The sequence below is a fragment of the Haliotis rubra genome, unplaced genomic scaffold (assembly GCF_003918875.1).
Source record: "Haliotis rubra isolate DU_JTF1 unplaced genomic scaffold, ASM391887v1 Scf1052, whole genome shotgun sequence".
In the NCBI taxonomy this organism is placed as follows: Eukaryota; Metazoa; Mollusca; class Gastropoda; order Lepetellida; family Haliotidae; genus Haliotis; species Haliotis rubra.
Genome location: NW_025764951.1, coordinates 125,069 through 147,535, shown reverse-complemented (window position 1 = coordinate 147,535; position 22,467 = coordinate 125,069). Strand labels below are relative to the sequence as shown.

Genomic DNA, 22,467 nt, shown 5'->3' with positions numbered 1-22,467 from the left:
ACAACAGTCGAGGCAGGTCATTATATGGTGAGAGTCTTTGCCGAATCTATAGTCAGGTATTGCCTAATGGAACTGATATTGTGTAGAGCTGCAAAACAGATCCTAGAGAGATGTAGTATATGATCATCCAAAGAGAGGTTGGAGTCAAGGATGACACCAGGATCTCTTACTTTCTGTGAGAATGGAATACTTTCTCCATCAAAATCAAGGGCATTCAATGAGCACTGGGAGCAACGTTTTGCAGGACTTTGAACTGTTCCATTTCAGCATGTTGTCAAACATCCAGCTCTGGTTTCCTCACAGCACTGTTGTAGGTCGTTCAAGGCGGGTGTTGCTTGATCCAGGGTGGGTAGGAAGACTTTGTACATTTGGGAATCATCAACAAAGTGATGGCGATCAACATGGTGGGCTTCCATGATTTTGCCAAGGTCTTTGATGTAAAGACTGAAGAAGACCGGACCTAAGACCGATCCTTGTGGGACACCACAAAATAGATGAGCTGGATTAGAGTAATGATCCTCTATCAGTACTTGCTGGTGACGGGACGACAGATTGGACTTTAACCAGCATAGAGCTGTGCCATCAATTCCATTATCAGATAGGGTTCCCACCTGTTCCTGTGATTTCCTGAACTGTTCTGTGGGTAATTATGTTGCAAAAATCATTAATCAAACTCACTGCATGAATGAAAGCAGATAGATTTGACATGCATGTGAAGCAGTATAAAAGCATTCGTGTTGCATACATGTAAAAATGCCTATCGCATCCTGTCACACTCATTAACCTTTGAAGTAATTATTCGCTTAATATGCAAATTTTGTGATCTAAACAGTTTGCCTGGAATATAATTATGTCAACAAAAGGAAAAGATTCAGTCTGGCTTTGCATTTTGAGCAAAAATGCTTGCAAAAGGTAGCTCTTCACACAAAACTAAAACTCGCTCGATAAGGGAGATATTTGCAAAAATACGAAATTTTTCCTTCAGCATTTCCATGAAGTCCAACATTTTGAAATCCTGTGGTACCATTATTGATCAATATACTGTAAAATGAGTTCATTGTATGGATGGAGAATGATAAATAAAACACTTTAAAAAAAAAAGAATTTTGCACTCATTAACCTTTGAACCCAATTTGTGACCTAATTAGGCATTAGCTTAGCAAACAACAGATTCGTATTCAGCACGAAAAACTACCCCAGAAAATGTTGTTTGCTTGCTCATGCCTCATGCATCCTTAATATCCACATTTCTGAGAAATTTGACTAGTCTATAATATTGAGGGAGCATATCTTGCCGCAACATATAGATAGACCTAACACCATTTACGGGAGCTGTAGGGGGGACACTGTCATGTTTGTGATCATGGGAGTGTTGGATGTTGATGTACTAGAGTCACAGGCAAAGATCCAGTACACACATTGAGAACTGGTCCGTTTCTGGTTGAAGGATGATGGCCAAGAAAATTTCGATTTCATCTTTGACACAACAGCAGTTTTGAAAAAAGACATTACTTTCATGAATTGCATACTAAACTGCATTTTCTGAAACTATTACACCTGTGAACTTCTAGTCAATGTTGCGCCTTCCTGAGCCACTATTAAGTATAGAGAGTTCAATAAGGTAAAGGGAAACCTTCCAGGATTGTCTAAGATCAGAAAGACCTTCAGCTGCCAACACCACTGAAACTGTTGATAACATGATGTGACCATATACAACAAACGCGAATACCACAGGTATTTGTCATGTGAGGGTTGAGAAAATATTGAGGACTTACAGAAGAATGACTAAGGCCTCAGTACGATTGGCTCCACAACTCCTGTAGTCGCTGCATATAGATCATTGCGCTGTGTTGTAAGGGTGTATGTACCAAAGCATAGTGTTGTAAGGGTGTTTATACCATTGTAGAGTGTTGTAAGGATGTGTATAGCTTTGTATAGTGTTGTAAGGGTGTATATAACATTGTAGAGTGTTGTAAGGGTGTGTACAGCTTTGTATAGTGTTGTAAGGGTGTATATAGCATTGTAAAGTGTTGTAAGGGTGTATATAACTTTGTATAGTATTATAAGGGTGTATATAGCTTTGTACAGTGTTGTAAAGGTGCATATAGCATTGTATAGTGTTGTAAAGGTGTATATAGCTTTGTATATTTTTGCAAAGGTGCATATAGCATTGCCTAGTGTTGTAAAGGTGCATGTAGCATTGTATAGTGTTGCAAAGGTGTACATACCGTTGCATACTAGTGTTGTTAGGGTGTATATAGCATTGTATAGTGTTGTAAGGGTGTATATAGCTTTGTATAGTATTATAAGGGTGTATATAGCTTTGTACAGTGTTGTAAAGGTGCATATAGCATTGTATAGTGTTGTAAAGGTGCATATAGCATTGTATAGTGTTGTAAAGGTGTATATAGCTTTGCATAATGTTGTAAAGGTGTATATAGCTTTGTATTGTGTTGTAAAGGTGTATGTAGCTTTGTATGCTGTTGTAAAGGTGCATATAGCTTTGTATAGTGTTGTAACAGTGTCTATAGATTTGTATGGTGTTGTAAGGGTGTATATAGCTTTATATGGTGTTGTAAGGATGTATGTAGCTTTGTATGGTGTTGTAAGGGTGTATATAGCTTTGTATAGTGTTGTAAGGGTGCATATAGTTTTGTATAGTGTTTTAAATATGTATATAACATTGCATAGTGCTGTAAGAGTGTATATAACATTGTATAGTGTTGTAAGGGTGTATATAACCTTGTATAGTGTTGTAAGGATGTGTGTAGCTTTGTATGGTGTTGTAAGGGTGTATGTAGCGTTGTATGGTGTTGTAAGGGTGTATATAGCTTTGTATAGGATTTTAAGGGTGTATGTAGCTTTGTATAGTATTATACGGGTGTATGTAGCTTTGTATGGTGTTGTAAGGGTGTATGTAGCTTTGTATGTTGTTGTAAGGGTGTATGTAGCTTTGTATGGTGTTATAAGGGTGCATATACCTTTGCACAGTTGTCGGGGCGGTTGGGTAGCCTAATGGTTAAAGCGTTGGCTTGTCACGCCGAAAACCCGGGTTCGAATTCCCACATGTGTACAATTTGTGAAGCCCATTTCTGGTGTCCCCCGCCGTGATGTTGCTGGAATATTGCTTAAAGCGGCGTAAAACCAACCTCAGTCAGTCAGTTGTATAGTTGTCACAAATCAAACGTAGACCTTAAGGAAAATCAGCACATTTACTACAAATGAAACTAAAACCTTTTAGGCTTTATACATTTTGATAATATCGTCCTTTCACATAGTTACATTGAACATTGACATTCCTCACAAGAGAATAAAGTATATCCGTTTACTAATCAGCACAGACAGGTTTAATATATTTCACACACCGAGGCAAACAATGATAAAAAATACACACAAGTTTATTGAATGTCCCTGTACAGAGATAATAGACCGTGCTTGAAATCCAGAAAATGTCTTCAGTATAAACAGGAGTAGGAGCAACCCACAACACCCCCACACACACATCCCCAACACCTCCAGGTCTGAAATAAAATATCTGCTCGCTAGTCACGTGGTGACAACCATAACGTCTCAACACACATCTAACACCAAACGTCTTAAAAATGACTCCAAGAATGATATTTAAAGTTTCTGCGAGGAGCAATCTGTAACTTGACCAATATTATTTAAACTTCAACAAAAAGTAATAAATCTACATATTAACTTTGTTTAAAGAAACCAAACTGTACACACCTTTTTCCTTAGGTATCCTGACAGTATGAAATTTCACATGTATGAAAAGGTGTGTTTCGGATATATGTTCTCATGTTAAGGAGGACATCATGTATCATTGTGTTGTGTTGTAATGGTGCATATAGCTATGCATTATGTTGTAGTGGTGCATTTATTATTGTAAAGAGTTGTACAAGTGTATGTATCATTGTAAAACATTGATCAGCAGGGCCCGTAGACGCAACGCTAACAAGGGAGACAATCAGCTACTCACGAAACTCAGCAATAGGGGGCGGGTCGAGACAACACTCAGACTAGGCATTTGGAATGTTATTGGACTTTTGTCGAAGTTGAATCTGGATGAACTGAAAATGTACTGACGAATTTTGATACTATCTTTTGTTTAGAAAATGAAATTTCTATCGTTTGGGCTGGGTGAATTAGATAGAAATTGATTTCTCTTTACTGACAAACCAGATATAAGGGGAGGTAATACATGGTCTAGAGGGCGCTGTCAGATATGTCTATAAATGTGACGTCATAGCGCGGTAAGTTCATTCTCGGCTGCGACACCAGTACTGAACATATTGATTTGTCACATTTCGTTCCACGTGTATTCTGTTTTCTGACCATGTCTGAACAGCCGGATATTAATGAAAAGTTGGATAGTATTTTAAAGAAGATTGAGGCTTCTAAAGCAGATATTTTCCGATCTGTTGACGCAAAGTTTGCTGGTCTGAATGAAAACTACGCTCGCACGTGTCAAGAACTTTCTAAGTTGAAGTCAGAAAAGGATTTTGTGTGGAAGCACGAGGGACACAGAATTCAGTATTCTTTTAACTCAGATACAATCGACGGTTTAAAGCAGATGAAATTTGCTTTACAATACGGAAAGGCCGATTATCTAAGTGAGCTTTTGGAGTCTGAGATCAACAGAGTTGAGAAGAGAAACAAACTCATCAGGATTGCTGATACGTCCGAGGGAGGCTGGGAAACAGTACGTGAATATGAAGCCAACGTTCTTGCTGACAACTCTGACGATGAGAGGAGGATTTCACGCGCGGACACCAGGGCCGTTAAGAAGCTCGAGAAAAAGAAATCGAAAACTTTCCGATTCGCACCTTATTCCAGGCCATCAGCGACTGTCACCCAGTCTACCCTGTGCTCTGGCGTTAGCAGTCTGTCTTCTCCTTCCCAGCAGCCCTTTCGTGCTCAGCGACGAGGCACGTGCTTCGCATGCGGAGACCCAACACACTGGAGGAGAGACTGTCCGTCTGTCACCGGGAGACCTCAGCGAGACAGCAGGGTCGTTGAAGACAGAAAGCTCAACGCCTAAACACGGTAATTGTGAACGCTTCTTATTAACTGATGACTTCTACGAATATGAGCAAGGTTGTGCTGAGATTAGAGTAAGAGGGCGTCTTAGAATGTCCTGTGAATTTTGGCGCGAAATCGGTGCTACTGACTTTGTTTTGGACGTGATTGAAACGGGATATAAGATTCCATTTTACTCTACGCCCCCAGCTATGGAACTGAGAAATAACAAATCTGCCATTGCTCATTCCAATTTTGTTTGTGACGCTATCACGGATTTGCTACGTAAAGATCTTATAGTTGAATGTATTGAACCTCCATGTGTGGTGAATCCTTTATCTGTTTCCATTCAAGCCTCCGGAAAGAAAAGACTAATTTTGGATTTGTCAGTTGTCAATATGCATGTGTATAAACTGTCAGTAAAGTATGAAGATTGGAAAACTGCTTTAATGTACATTAATGACAATGACTGGATTGTAAAATTTGACATACATTCTGCATACCATCATTTGGAGATATTTCATGAGCACACGGACTACCTTGGATTTTCTTGGGAGTGGCCATGTGGTAGAAAGTATTATAAATTTTTAGTTTTGCCTTTTGGACTGACTTCTGCCCCTTACATATTTACCAAAGTTACTCGACAGTTGGTCAAGATGTGGAGGCGTGAAGGTATTCGCATTGTCACATTTTTGGATGACGGTATCATGTCTGAAAGTTCACAATCGAAGTGTGATGTGGTAGCTAATAAGGTTAAGAGTGATTTAATTAGATCAGGCTTTGTTCCGAAAGCAGAAAAGTCCTTATGGTCTCCATCACAGCAATTAGAGTGGCTAGGTTTTTGTGTTGATACTTCTCTGTTCACACTGTCTGTGCCTGACCGGAAGATACAAAAGGTGAAGGACACTATCAGTAGTTTGTTATTGTGTTCAGGTGTCCGGGTTCCAGTCAGAAAATTAGCTTCAATTGTGGGTCAGATTGTAGCAATGAAACAAGTTATTGGCAGTGTATGCCAGTTGATGACTAGAGCCATCTCTTTTGATATTTTGAATGCACAGTCTTGGGGTGACAAGATATATTTATCACAGCAGAGCATCCAACAGCTTCGGTTTTGGGTTTCTAATATTGGCAACTACAACATGAGGTCGTTGTGTTCAGATAGTTCCCCTAGTCGGATCGTGTACAGTGATGCCAGTAGCACGGGGTACGGGGGTTACTGTGTTCAGTTTGGAGGTAGAGAGTCTCATGGAGTGTGGTCAGAGGAGGAGATGAAGATGAGTTCGACGTGGAGGGAATTGAAGGCTGTAGCTATGGTTCTCGAGAGTTTTCTTACTTTTGTAAGTTCTCACTCGGTGAAATGGTTTACAGATAACCAGAATGTAGTCACGGTTGTCCAGAAGGGAAGTATGAAACCGTATTTGCAAGTAGTAGCCATGGATATCTTCAAGCTTTGTTTGCATCATAGTGTGCAGTTGGAGGTGGAATGGATTCCTCGTGAAGAGAATGAAAAGTCTGATTTTCTCAGTAAGATAATTGATACGGATGACTGGGGTGTATCTGAAGAGTTGTATGAATGGATTGATGCCAAATGGGGTATCCATACAATTGATAGGTTCGCTTCGTACTATAATAAGAAAGTCGGACGTTTTGATTCTCGTTACTGGAATCCAGGGTGTGAGTCTGTTGATACTTTTACTGTCGATTGGAGCGGTGAGATGAACTGGATTGTTCCACCTCTCTACCTTATAGCCAGGGTATTGAAGCATATGTGTAGGTGTAAGGCTAAGGGAACACTGGTTGTTCCTAGGTGGTACTCGGCTAGCTTTTGGCCATTACTTTGTCCGAATGATGTGTTCATATCGGAGGTGAAAGATGTCTTACATCTTCCTGTGGTCAAAGAGGCATATGTGCCTAGTCGTTGTGGTGGTGGATTGTTTGGTGTTGTAGATCTGCGGTTTCTCATGTTAGCATTGTATGTTGATTACAGTGAATGATTTAATCCATATATTATTCCTTGTGTTTCAGGTATTATCAATTGTGTGTACCATGATGCTATCAGTAAGCTGCCTGCGAGTCTTAAGAGTGAGGTGTCGTCTTTAGCAGATCTATTAGATGATGCAAGGGCAGCATCCACTTCTAGAGCGTACGCTTCTGGTTTTCAGCGTTTTAAGGTTTGGGCTCAGTCGCATGGGTTGTCTGTTGTTATCCCTATCGCTCCTTTGTATTGTGCATTGTATTTGCTGTCTCTTATACAAAACAGTTCAAGCATTTCGCCTATAGTGACCGCATTTTACAGTATACGATATGCTCACGTTATTGTCGGTATACCTAGCCCCACCGACAACACCCTTGTGAAAAATGTTTTAGAAGCAGGCAGGCGAAGACTTTCCAAGTCAGTTGTCAAGAAAGTGCCTGTGACAAGTGAACATGTAAGAGCTTTGTTCCAAGCATTCAGTTGCAAAACATGTTTAAAGGAAAGTAGAATTGTTACTATGGTTGCTATTGCATATTGTGTTTTTGCGATCAGAAGAGTTGCTGCATATACGTAGATCAGACATTGTATTTCATGAGCACCACATGTCCATTTTTGTGGAGAAGTCCAAGACAGATGTTTACCGCGACGGTGCATGGGTTGTCATAGCATCTACAGGTTCTGAATTTTGTCCAGTGGTACAGTTGAAAAGTTATCTGAAATTAGCAGATATTTCCGATAACTCAGATGAGTATATATTTAGATCAATTTCGGTGTGTAGTGACCGATATAGATTGAGGCAAGTTGATAAGCCACTATCTTACACAAGATTGCGAGAGTTATTTTTGGAGGCACTTACTCCTCTGGTCCCAGATATCTCCAAGTATGGACTGCATAGTTTAAGGGCAGGGGGTGCTACCGCAGCAGCCAACAGTGGCATAGCTGACAGACTGTTTAAGCGACATGGTCGCAGGAAAAGTGAAAAGGCCAAGGATGGCTATGTAAAGGATGACTTGCTTGCGAGACTGAGTGTGTCGAAGTCTCTTGGTTTGTAATTGTGACTGCTTGAAATAAAATAATTTCAGTCTTCCCCTTTCTTTTTGTCTCGGCAAGTGTCGCAGGGGACTTACACTGATGTTTGTTCTTTTATCTGGTTTGTGTTGGTGGTAGAAGGAGAAATGAAATTTCTATCGTTTGAGCTGGGTGAATTAGATAGAAATTGATTTCTCTTTACTGACAAACCAGATATAAGGGGAGGTAATACATGGTCTAGAGGGCGCTGTCAGATATGTCTATAAATGTGACGTCATAGCGCGGTAAGTTCATTCTCGGCTGCGACACCAGTACTGAACATATTGATTTGTGACACTTAGGTGCTGCAAGAAGAGATGATAATGAGAAACACTGCTGCAGTGTTGTCATACCTACCTTGTAGGTGGAGAAGATGTTACAGTAGCATCTGATGTCTACAGTGATAATATGCGTACTTTTTTCTTCTAGGGTGCAAACGTAGAAACTGCCTTGCAGGAAGATGAATCTGCTTGAAGGAATGTTTGCGTGGAACAAGACGGTGAGGCGATAATCATCACTGTGATGTGATGTACCGCGTACAGTTTTAATAAACGCCTCGGCAAGTGTCGCAGGGGACTTACACTGATGTTTGTTCTTTTATCTGGTTTGTGTTGGTGGTAGAAGGAGAACATGGATTGCATCTGTTGACATTGATCAACCTGTGGACGATTTCGTTGTTTACATTTGCTTGGAACGCGAAATGCCCGTTCTTTGAGATATATGGGAGGAATATGTGTTAAAATATGTAAAAGTATTTCCGACTATGTCAACAGAGTACCCTCTAATTATTCAAAATTCGTATTTGTAACATTAAACACACAGTTATACCGACTTCGTCAGCTATTTTACTTAGAGTTGTATATATACCACCCATGGCTTCACCTATGCACCAGGGACATGACCAATGCGGTAATATAGATGAACTGGAAACGAGTTATCAGACATGTATACAAAATATGACATAAGTGATTTTATTCTTTGTGGTGATTTTAATGCATGCACAGGACATGAACAAGATTTTTCCGAAAATGATGATAAAGGCTCATCTCTACCAGATTGTTATAAAGATGATTTTGTTTAAATAACCCTAGTATCAAAAGATGAAACAGTAAATTCTTATGGGAAAGAAGTTGTTAAATTTCTACATTGTTAATGGGGCTCTGATCGTACCGAGGGTGAATATACGTATATTTCCAAAAATGTAAGTAGTGTTATTGATTTTTTCAATGTTTCAACAAATCTGTTTTATCTTGTTTCGGATTTTGCTGTAGATGGTCGTACCGAGCCTGATCATGTTCCAGTGGAGATGTGTAGTAGTATTCAGGTTTATGTACAACCATATCCTACTGATGTGCAAGTCAACTACATATACAGTCTGATCATCTTCCACTCTAGATGTGTAGTAGTATTCAGGTTTATGTACCACCATATCCTACTGATGTGCAAGTCAACTACATATTGTAATAGAATCTAAATTGAGATAGTATATGTATTAAAAACATCATGTAAACCTTGTCAATCACAAGTGTCACCTATTTTCGTTATATCACGATCTATCTGCAAACGTCCATCCATATTTTAACATTAAAGTAAATAATAACCTAACAACATCATAGGCAGTTACCTGGTTCTGAAGTTCACAGATCTGAGGCATCTTTAAGGGGGCATATTCACTGTTGATAGATGTTTTATCAAGCACTGAACGTTCGCAGTAGCAGCACTTGTTAGACATGACCCAATTACCACTGTGTGTCACTACGCTATTTTCATCCATGAAGGGTTCTACTACTGATGTCATTCTGTACTATTATTGTACAGGCTTATGTATTTTATGTCTCCAAATGATGTATTTATTCACTGTCTTGAGTCATTGTGTATTTTGAGTGTTAACACCGATGTTTGTCAGGGACTATTTCTTGTGCACCTCCTGCTTCGTGGCTATTTATAGAAAGTAAGTGTCTCTTTTGACCCAGATAAACAATGACTTATTACACTTGTTAATGACGATTTTCTGATAACTTTCTTGCTCAGAAGTGTTGTAAAGTGTATTCCATGATAAATACTAATGAAAATTACACTTGATTGAACTGAATAACGAATTTGATCTGTTTCACATTTCTCGGGTTACGGTGACCTGTCAACAACATTTACGTTAGGCTGAGTGACTAATTATAAATTGGATGTCCGTTTTTATATCAAGGCCACATATTCATTATCTGGTATTTTCCTGCATTCTATGGTAGAAATGCTTTGCTTTACGATATGGAGGACAATGTATAACCACCTGTATTTCCTACATTTGTACCTGCAGTATGACAGTCGTTTCGTGTTTTGACATTTGTTGCCAACAATCATTCTAGGCACTAATGGACAATCTGCTGTCCGTTTTCTCTGTTTGCATTTACCAAATATTTTAGCAAACTTGTTCGTGTCCGAATTGTTAAAGGACACATAGGACAACATGAATTCTTGGATACAGGGCATATTGATGCTACACTGGGCCAAAGTTGTCAATGGTCTTAGTATACATTTGACGTCTGTCAAAATGTCGTCCCGCCGCTTGGCCTGAATATAATCGTTGTCCTTATTCTTGTTATATAACATGTTTACACAAATCTCGCTTGTCCATCGTGGCTGATCTTTTCGGACACTTTATTTAACATAAGGACAATACCATATGATAAAGGAAACTTATGCTTTTGTAAATTTCACTTGTCATAGAGCCGAGCACAAAACAAGATGGTGGCCACTGACGCTACGTTGACGGAAAGATGTTGTCCGTTTTATTATAACAAACTGTCTCGATGTCCTGATTATTTCTACTGTGTTCTTATTGTATTCTGACAAGAAGGACAACATAAGGTCAATTAGTAGTCACTTACTTGTGTTAGAAATGAACTGCTTAGGCAGCGTTTCTTTTATGCAAGCCATCAAACCTGTGTTCTGATTGGTTGAGAAAGGTCACATGACCTCCTGATGATGCCTATAAATACGATCACTGGTCAAGGCCTGACACTCGACACACCCACTCGACACACCCACTCGATACACACTCGATTCGGATTTGCATTCGGATTCGATTCACTCGGGTCACTCGATTTAGATACAATAAGACTTTCAGTCTGATTAAAGGCTCCTGCTCATATTTGTACCTGGCACCTCTACTGACTTAGATTTATCACCATAACTGCTTCTAGGTATATATTTTAAGTCAAATTACAATCAATTTAATAACTATATTACATACTCAGTAACATTTCTGCAAGATATTTGAGTTGAAATAACAAACTAACTATTTCCTTGGAGACTGTGCCTTGTCATTAGATATATATATATATATATAAGCCGAGTAGTGTGTGATATTTATTGGCATCATTTATTTTATTGCATTGCTAACAAAATCCAATCTACATTCTTACCATTGAAACAAAATTAAAACAAAGGTTGCATACATCAAGGCAAACTTTGCTCTCAACTTCATCGTCTCCTTGTGTTATTTGTTTTCTCACGTGCACCCCAAGGGTGTTACAGTATTCAGGTTTATGTACCACCTTCTCCTTCCGATGTGCATGTCAACTTGATACACAGTCTGATCATGTTCACCGGAGATGTGTAGTTTTATTAAGGTTTATGTACCACTATCTCCCACTGATGTGCCAGTCAACTACATATACAGTCTGATCATCTTCCACTGGAATTGTGTAGTAGTATTCAGGTTTATGTACCACCATCTCCTACTGATGTGCAAGTCAACTACATATACAGTCTGATCATCTTCCACTGGAATTGTGTAGTAGTATTCAGGTTTATGTACCACCTTCTCCTTCCGATGTGCATGTCAACTTACAAATAGGAATGGTGTGATTCATGTAGTGATGAGTGTACTTCAAGATTGTTTATTAAAGACTATTTGATCTATTTACATCTTTCTACAGGGAGATAGTAGAAGCTGTACATTTGAATAACAATGTTACACTAGAGTCCAATGTGGTTTGATAAAGAATGCAGAGAAGTTAATCAAACTAAATATTCAAGTCTACATAATGTTCGTAGTTTAAATAATAGGGAAGATATTGCTACACATATTAAAAACAAAACAAATTTAAATTACTCTGTAAAGATACACAGGGAAAATAGAAGTATAGATAAATCTCTTTCCGATAATACAGTAGTTTGGAAAACTGTGTAATCAATTTTAAGTCCTAGAATAAGTACATCCATGGAAGTTCGGAAAGATGACTTTGAGAATTTATTTAACACAGAAGATTCCAATGGCGTAAGGCATTATGACAACTGTGAGGTACATGACGACATTTCAAATGTAATTCTAAATGGCAAAATATCTGAAGAAGAATTAAGAAAGGCCGTTTCAAACTTAAAGCGAAATAAGTCCCCAGGGAGAGATAATTTCTAACCAGAATTCTTCCTTCCTTGTGCAGAAATACTTTGCCCAATGTTGATTTTATTAACAGAATATTAGAAATTGGTCATGTTCCACATGAATGGTCAAAGCCAATACTTATTCCACTGCATAGGGGTTGCAGTAAGGAGGATCCGAATAATTATAGAGGTATTTCTTTAACAAGTGCTTTTGGAAAGCTATTTACTTCAATAATATGCAACAGACTTAGTATGTGGTACAGATATATGAGAAAGTAGTGGAATCGCAGGCAGGTTTTACGCAAGGCTATTCTACAACTGATAATGTATTCACTTTAAACGCATTTGTTGAGAAATGTGTTAAAAAAACGGTAAATTATATACAGCATTTATAGCATTTTATGAAAGCGTTTGACACTGTTAATCGTCCCACGATTTGTGAGAAATATTAAATAAAATAGGAGTTAAGGGAAAGATATTCAAGGTGATTAGGAGTATCTATACTAACGTTGCTGCATGTGTTAGAAGTAATGTAACTTCTCAGATATGTTTGATTGTTCTAATGATCTAAAACAAGGATGTATTATGGGTCCGATTATGTTCTCGTTATATATTAATCAACAAGCAGAAAATATTGAAACATCAGATTGCTCCAGTAATCAGATGTTCCCCAATATCATAAAAGTTTATCTACTACTTTTTGATGATGATATTCTTCTTTTCTCTGATAGAATAAAAGGCCTACAAAAACAATTAAACCTTCTGTCAAAATTCCGATTAGAATATGGGCTAATGGTTATTATGGACACGTCTAAGATTATGTTTTTTAGCAAAAAGGGACCAATTGCCAAAACAAGGAAAAAATGGTTTTATAACGGAAAAGAACTAGAGATAGTGTCGAAATATAAATATCTTGGAGTTATATTTATCCCTCAGTTATCTCGGAGAATATCAACACTTCAAAGGGCGTTAAATACAAAGGTGTTAGATTGTGTAGTTATATCCATAAGAGGTATTATCAGTATTGACTAAAAAATGTTTTAGATTGTTCGATATTGAAGTGTTATGATATTAAAGTTATGAAATTTAGGGTCACAGAAAATATGTGAAAATTGAAAGAATACCTATTCAGGCATGTAAGAGATTGATGCATTTTCCTGATAAGACGCCAAGTAATGCAGTATTAGGGGAGTGCGGAAGTTATCCCGTGGTAGTATATACATCTAAAAGAATAGAGAAATATTGTTGAAAGGTCATGAGAATGCCTGAGTACAGGTATGTTAAAATATGTTTATGACAACTCTGGTAAGGTAAATTAGGTATCTGCGGTAGGAATTATTTTGGGTTGTAACAGTTTTTGGGTTGTATGAATGGGGGAGTTGAGAATATAGAATGTTCTCTGTTTGAATTTGTACAAGGGATAATAAGATATGTTTATATTATAGAGTGGTATGCCGTTTAGAAACTTCTTCAAACTTATGTACATATAGGCGTTTTAAGACAATATTTGAACCAGAAAGACATTTAGATGTTGTTAAGATAAAGATTAGAGGATTATTAGCAAGTTTAAGGTGTGGAGTTTTACAATTAGAAACATAAACCAGGAGGGCTAAGGGTAAGATATAGTCAACTTTGCAAAAACGGATAGAAAATAGAAGATGAAATGCACTATATGTTAGTAATAATATTAGACAGTAATGCATACCAGACAATATTCTAAAACTACCAGTAGGACATGATTTTATATCACTAATGACCATATGTCAACCTCAATAGTTGCGTTTGCACTAATGAACTCTAATAATGACTCAATGAAGAATGTAGCTTATTAATATGTCACGCAACTGTATAAGGGAAATCGTTATTGTGCTCATAACGCTTATACATGCATCATGTGATTTATTGTCTATGATTCATTGATTCATTGATTGATAGTATCGTTGTATAGTGTTGTAAGGGTGCATGTAGCTTTGTATAGTTTTGTAAGGGTGTATATAATAAGTCGTATGCTTCTCTAGATGGTAATATGGTCTGATGTACGCCTCTTTGAAGCAGTGTTACCCGAGCCAGTAAAGATGTATATGCCATTGTAAAGTGATATAAAGTCTGTATGTAGCTTTGTATATAGTTGTAAAGGTGTTTACATCATTATATAGTGTTGTAAGGATGTTTATATCATAATATAGTGTTGTAAGAGTGTTTATGTCATAATATAGTGTTGTAAGGGTGTTATATATCAGTATATAGTGTTGTAAGGGTGTTTATATCATAATATAGTGTTGTAATGGTGTTTATATCATAATATAGAGTTTTAAAAGTGTTATATATCAGTATATAGTGTTGTAAGGTGTTTATATCAATATGTAGTGTTGTAAGGGTGTTTATGTCATAATATAGTGTTGTAAGGGTGTTTATATCAGTATATAGTGTTGTAAGGGTGTTTATATCATTATATAGTGTTGTAAAGATGTTTATGTCATTATATAGTGTTGTAAAGATGTTTATATCATTATATAGTGTTGTAAGGGTGTTTACATCATTATATAGTGTTGTAAGGTTGTTTATATCATTATATAGTGTTGTAAGGGTGTTTATACCATATATAGTGTTGTAAGGGTGTTTATGTCATTATATAGTGTTGTAAGGGTGTTTATATCATTATATTGGGCGGTGGGGTAGCCTAGTGGTTAAAGCGTTGGCTCGTCACGCCGAAAACCCGGGTTCGAATCCCCACATGGGTACAATGTGTGAAGCCCATTTCTGATGTCCCCCGCCCTGATGTTGCTGGACTGACTGAGTTTGGTTTTACGCAACTTTTAGCAATATTCCAGCAACATCACGGCGGGGGACACCAGAAATGGGTTTCACACATTGAACCCATGTGGGGATTCGAACCCGGGTCTATGGCGTGACAAGCCAACGCTTTAACCACTAGGCTACCCCACAGCCCCTGATGTTGCTGGAATATTGCTAAAAGCGGCGTAAAACCAAACTCAGTCAGTCAGTCAGTATATCATTATATAGTGTTGTAAGGGTGTTTATATCATTATAAAGTCTTGTAAGGGTGTTTATATCATTATAAAGTGTTGTAAGGGTGTATATGTCATGTATAGTGTTGTAAGGGTGTTTATATCATTAAATAGTGTTGTAAGGGTGTTTACATCATTATATAGTGTTGTAAGGGTGTTTTTATCATTATATAGTGTTGTAAGGGCGTACATCGGTTTATAACTTTGTATTGCATTGTATTGTGTTGTATAGTCGCTATACAGCATTGAATCACATTGTAGTAGTCTATTGTATTCTATTCTTGTGCTTGAACTTGAAAACATACATGTCTCGTTGTCATGATGTAATATAGTGTGTGTTGCCTTCATTTTGAAAATAAACTAGCATAATATAGATATGAATGATGCCATTGTGCTGTATAGTTGTTGTCTATATAGCATTGTTTTGAGTTGTTTTAGTGTATACATCATTGTATTACATTGTAGCAGACTCAAAATTGTACAGGTGACACGTATGTCTCTTTGGACATGATATAATAATGTGTTTTGCCTCCAACTGGCATAGCCGCCCTGATTTTGCTGGAATATTGCTAAAAACGGTAAAACTTAACACACTCACTCCAAGTGGCATTGTATAGACTTGACTGACAACATTGTGTGTACAGCATTGTAAAATGTATTTGATGTCTCTGTTTAAGAATACTCTTTAATTCCCCCAGTGATTTGGAGAGTACATTAGATTATATTAGTTGTCAGTCGCACTGACGACAGAGACAATACATATGACAATTGAGTTCAACAGGGTTTTCACAACAAAAGAGAAATATAAAGAGCTGTATTTACATGGTGTGTGACATAATTTCACAGATATAATATACACCTTAAGTTCCATGAGCTGACATTTTTAGCCACGATGCTGATAAATGTTGCCCAGCTGTCCAGTGTCATATCATGGACCACATCCGTACTGGCACTGAGGTATGTCAGGACCTTAGCTTCATCACTAGCAGTGTCCTCGAGTCTGAGATAGGTGTCAAGGCTGAGGTTATCAAACAACGTCTCACTTAGCACATTCTTTGTTCAGTGAGGCTTTCACAGTAAAGCAATTGATGCTTAACAATATCTTCCCTTTCGCAGTCACAGAGCAGACATTGTCCCGATCTTACAGGTAATATGCCGAGCTTAACCACGGCATAAACAGGAGGAGATGCGATACCATACCATGCACACAGATTCCAGAGACGATGTGGAGCAAGCTGGGTATCAATATCACTAAACCTATGCATATCAGGACGTTGTTGCAAAGTGTTTCTCCATTTAATATTTTCAAATCTACACAAGGTTCGTTTGACTGTGCTTTCCCACCTTTACATGGGAATTCTCCGGTTTTGATAAATTTGTCTAGTACGCCTGATAACCCATACTTCTTGGCTACATTTAGTAGATCATGTGTTATGGATCTGGTACTATGTGTCGTAGTGGTGGCATACTGGCACAGTCTCAGATAGAAGATCGGCTTCACAATAGTTGTGCCGGCTGCTCTACAGAGTCGTCCTAGGAAGAGAAGCTTCATCTTGTCTATTCTGCCCAGCATTGTCCATAATCCAAGGACCTGGATTGTAGCACCTGTAGACGACCTCTTGTGGAGATTCTGGACTCGCCGCGCAAAGTACCGTTGCAAAGTTTCCATTTCGTTGATTTCACAATTGATGATATTTGGCCAGAGTTCACATGCATAGAAAGCAGATGAGAAGATTACTCTTTGCCGGATATTCGAAGAAGATATTGGGCTAAATCCTCCAGCTCTGAGGCCAACTTCTCTTAGGGAGTTGATTGTCTGTCTTGCTTTAGTACAAGCTCGAGCAGTTCGTCCACTTGCTTTCTCTGTGTGTATCAGAGAGCAAGCATAAATCGTGCTAGTATGGATCGGCAATGTCACTGCTCTAATTTGGAAGACAGATCTATTACATTGTCTTCTGTCGTTGATGAAAGACAAGAGACAGCTCTTACTGGCGTTATATGTCAGTCTCCAGCGGAGGGCATACCGGTGGATAGCAGCAAGGGACATGTTCAGTCCATCTGCAGTAGTACTGGCAACAGTAGTATCATCGGCCAATAATACTGAGGGGGATGTGCTCCTTACCAACGATTAGCCCGTATTGTAAATCATCAAGTTGGGATATCAGGTCATTGATATAGACTAGGAACATCCATGCTGAGAGCACACGACCTTGTTCTACTCCTTGTTGGACATTCAACAAATCACTCATTTTACCATTGTATTTAACACACGCACATGCTTCTTGATACGATTGAGGGATGATATGCCATGCACGGCCCTTTACACCAAGGTTGAATAGTTTCAGCAACAGCCCCTCATGCCATATCCTATCGAAGGCCTTTTCGTTGTCCAGAAAGGCAACAAGGACATTTGAGTGTCTATCTCGATAATCTCCTTTAATACGTATGTGGCTACACTGGCTCCATGCTTTTTCTGGAATCCACACTGGAGGCGATGTGGGAAATCAGGATTTACAATTTTGATGTAGGATTCCAGTCTGTCAAGCAGCAATCTCTCAAACACCTTCCCAATCACTGATGTGAGAGTGATACCGCGATAATCAGCTGGGTTGCGTTTATCTTTGTTATTTCCTTTATGTATCGGAATAATCGTTCCAGTTCTCATCATAACAGGCGTGTGACAGGAGCTGACGATCATATTATAGAGGTGCGCCAGGTGTTTAAACAGAAGAGTGCCAGCATAATGGAGATGCTCGGCAGTAATACAGTCAGGTCCCGGAGATTTATTCTTTTTCAGCTTCTTAATAATTGCTTTCACTTCAATGGATGCAATATCTGTTTTTAGGATTGTATCGTTCTCAAGTATGCCACTTTTTGCTATATCTCTCACTTTTGATTTCGTTTCCTCATAAAAGTCCTTGTCGAACTCAGGCTTGTCGAGAGGTGACAGCAGATCCCCATAGTAATCAGACCACATGGTGCAGATTTCCTCAGGTGTGCTAGCTGTCTTGTCGTTATGATGTAGGGATGCTAGCTGTCTTGTCGTTATGATGTAGGGATGCTAGCTGTCTTGTCGTTATAAAGTAGGGATGCTAGCTGTCTTGTCGCTATAATGTAGGGATGCTAGCTGTCTCGTCGTTATAATGTAGGGATGCTAGCTGTCTTGTCGTTATAATGTAGGGATGCTAGCTGTCTTGTCGTTGTAATGTAGGGATGCTAGCTGTCTCGTCGTTATAATGTAGGGATGCTAGCTGTCTTGTCGTTATAATGTAGGGATGCTAGCTGTCTTGTCGTTATAATGTAGGGATGCTAGCTGTCTTGTCGTTATAATGTAGGGATGCTATCTGTCTTGTCGTTATAATGTAGGGATGCTAGCTGTCTTGTCGTTATAATGTAGGGATGCTAGCTGTCTTGTCGTTATAATGTAGGGATGCTAGCTGTCTTGTCGTTATAATGTAGGGATGCTAGCTGTCTCGTCGTTATAATGTAGGGATGCTAGCTGTCTTGTCGTTATAATGTAGGGATGCTAGCTGTCTTGTCGTTATAATGTAGGGATGCTAGCTGTCTTGTCGTTATAATGTAGGGATGTGCATGTTACGTTAGTCTTCCTCTGCTTCCTGACAGTTTTATAAAATTCACCAATGTCTACTTCACAGGCAGAGTTCAGCTCTGTATACTTGTGTCTGTCCCAGTCCCTTTCTGCTTTTCGTTTCTGTCGGCGGAAGTCGCATTTCGCTGCTTTATATTGCTTGTAAGAGTCATGCGAATCTCCTCTAGGTTTACCTTCAGATGCCCATTGTCGTCTGGCTTGACGCATCTGGTAGTGGTAGTAATCAAGACCGGAGTCTCTCCAATAGGGTTTGAGGTATGGCCTGTAGTATCCTGTTGGGATGTACATCGCTGCTGACGTGTGGAGAGCGCTTACTATGGCATCAAAATAATATGCTACCATCTCACTATTAGCATGTGTCAAGTCTGGTAGCGTGTCACCAAGTATTGTCAACTTCAGATGAGTACGTCTTTAGTTCGATGTCATTAGCTTTCTGCCACTTGTAGGTTGGAGGAGTCCATAGCTTTTGGCCTGTTAAGAACGCATCACTAAGGAATAATACAACCACTCGTGAATGATCCAATATATCATAACTGGTCTTGTTATCAACAAGCGTTGTCAACACAGACGATTGAAGAGCACTGGGTAAGAATATGTAATCAATCAGAGAGGATTGTGTCCCAGCCTCATTGCGCCATGTCTTGAGATCTCCTTGAATAACGTCACCTGCGTATGACGGTATCATGTTCCTTGCATCCAAGTATGACCGCAGTATTGAGGATCGAGGGAATGCGTGGTTGTTTACAATGTCTGTATTAAAATCTCCACATAGTACAACATAACTGCCTCTGCTAGTTCATCGACCACATCAAACACGTCCTTGACGCTCTCCTCATACATCGCTGTATTGTGGTTCGTGGAGAGGAGCAAAGCACACACTATACAAAGATCAGCACACTGGGAACGGGAGAGTCTCACAGCTATAATGTTATCATATTCACATTCACATATCACTACATACCTGTATATGTTTTTGTTAACTAAAATTGCTACAACGCCTTGTCCTCTACACCCTCTCTAATTAGCTTTTACCTTAACTTCAACGTCGAACTTCTCACTTAGACAGTCGAACCAGCCTTGCGTTCCATCATTTAGCCAATGTTCACACATTGTAAGGACGTCACAGTCGCTCGCTAGTTTCTCTAGGTAGTGGTGGCAATTCAATACACTTCTCACATTCCATTTTCCTATACTCAGCATGTTGATAAGTATGAGATAAACAAAAATTGCCATTCTGAATTAATATGATGCCCTGTTATCACCTCTACGGGTGTAAGGAACCCAGTACATTTCACATTTGGAGGCCAGAATTTGTCATCTTGCAAACCCTTGTCAGCTACCCTGTTATCTATGTTCACACGTACTGTGTATGTTGGGTTCGAACCCTCCCAGTGTCTCAGTAGTCTAATCAGAGAGATATGCACATCTCGTTTTTTAGCGTAATCAGTAATTGCATCACGGATAATATCAAACGACTTATCAGCTTTAACGTTAGATAAGACAAGTCGTTTTCTCTTGTATCGAGTTGAAGCACCTTTAAATGACCTTTCCCATTCGTTGTCAAATCTCACAGTAGTATTGGATGTATTCTGTCGTTCTATTTGGCGACGTTGAGTGTCAAGGTTCACACTGTTTCTCTCGTCGTTTTCATTGTTGTGTGTGGACTTTTGTCGTTGGTTTTGACCTCATCAACAGTCTATAACTGTATAATGTGGCTATTGACTTCATCACCAGTATATAACTGTATAACGTGGTTATTGATCTCATCGGCACCCATGAAGGGCCACTTCTCGTGGTGGGTGCTGGGTAACGCTAAGCGCGCTTCAACCCCCCGTTGTGGATATTTGGTCCACCAACCCGTTTGCCGTAGGTTGCGCCCCTGTGTCGGTGGAGGACGGGAGGCTGGTGGTTGAGGGCACTGGTTCCAGGAATAGTGTTCCTTTGCCCAACACACCACTTCGCCCCTTACTTCACCTAGACGGGTGGTTGAATGGGCCCCGGTTCAACAAATCGGCTGGTCATGCCGAGTCCTTAGCACTAAATTTCATTGCTCTATCATTTTTTCGCTTGGTTCTGCTTGGACACAATATTGAAATGTTATATTCTGTATATACTCTATTACATTGATTGTTCAAATTTGAGAAAATTTGCCTAGATGCCGGTGCCAGAAGGCGATGGCTCGTGGGCCAATCTGGTAGGACTTACTACTGGTGTATATCATCCCTATGTCCCTGGTGTCTGTCTGTTGGATATCCACAGGCAATAGGATACTGCCATTCTTGGCATTCGGTGCCGGGTGGGGAGTAGGGATGATGAACCTTAATCACACAACCATGGCTTTTCAAACCCCCATAAAAAAATCAAAACGTACTCTAGAAGTTGATTCTGAGAACGATGTGAACCATATCACAAAACCAGTGCAGTATTGGCCACGATTCTTGATGATGGAAACACCTAATCAGACACCAATCAAATTGAACCCTTTGGCGGTTGCAAAGGGTATTTATGGAATTGCGGGTGATGTCAAAACTATCAAACGTTTGAGGACTGGTTCTATTTTTATTGAATGTACCAAGCGACATCAAGCCACAAACCTAATGTCAGTAGAGGAATTTGTTGGAATTTCTGTGTCAGTCTCTCCACACAGATCGTTGAACACCAGCAAAGGCATCATAAGAGATCGTGATCGATGTCAGAGTTGGATATAGTTTCAGAAATGCGTGACCAAGGGGTTACTTTTGTGAAAAGATTTACCAGGCGACAAGGCACTGAAACGTTCAAAACAAACACATATTTATTTTCCTTTTCATCTCCAACGGCACCAAAATCAGTTAAAGCAGGGTATTGCAATATGCATGTTGAAATGTACATACCTAACCCATTGAGATGCTATAAATAGACCGATCCAGTCTGTCAATCAAAACTGGCGCATGCGTCAATTTTGGCCAATCAGCAGGCCGGGCGCGCTGTGTGGATTTGTCAGACTTATTTCCGGGGTCAAACGATGCATCCGAAGCGATGTGCTTCAAATTATGCCATTTACACTCGCTATATTTATTACATATTGCTGCGATTTGATGTGTACCTTAACAAAACCATTGCGGTCAAGACAACAAAAATGGAGGCGGATCAAGAAACGCGATAGGCCTGACGATCAGTTAAATGTCTGCACCATCGTTCAGGAAACCTACGTCTGCCTGCTGATGAGAATTTGCACGAATTTGCACACTTTTGCACATGTGCAAAATCATTACCAATTGATGACAACAAATAGCAGTTTAAGACTTTGCAAGTGTTATAAACACGGACAATTCTTGTAACTGCAAAATTGTTTTTGCTTAACGTTTTTAGTCACTACTAGGCATTGAGTTGGTACGCCG

General features: G+C 39.2%; 2 protein-coding genes and 1 long non-coding RNA gene across 4 annotated transcripts in view; all 3 read left to right on the top strand.

Annotated features, from left to right (window-relative positions):
• LOC124276596 overlaps positions 1-22,467 on the top strand; it is a 210,787-nt gene that overhangs the window by 93,549 nt on the left and 94,771 nt on the right. The gene's annotated exons all lie outside the window — the stretch shown is intronic.
• On the top strand, positions 1,100-14,713 carry LOC124276683. Its single transcript, XR_006898621.1, has 3 exons — positions 1,100-2,851; positions 8,545-8,554; positions 14,565-14,713. It is a non-coding gene; the product is annotated as an uncharacterized LOC124276683 (long non-coding RNA).
• Positions 4,304-7,509, top strand: LOC124276631. Its single transcript, XM_046712293.1, has 2 exons — positions 4,304-5,052; positions 7,051-7,509. Exon 1 carries the CDS (start codon positions 4,343-4,345, stop codon positions 5,045-5,047), a length of 705 nt encoding a protein of 234 aa, XP_046568249.1. The 5' UTR covers positions 4,304-4,342; the 3' UTR covers positions 5,048-5,052; positions 7,051-7,509.

What these genes read in the sequence shown, in the direction of transcription:
- LOC124276631 (XM_046712293.1), top strand. Translation starts at nt 4,343, where the DNA reads ATGTCTGAACAGCCGGATATTAATGAAAAGTTGGATAGTATTTTAAAG.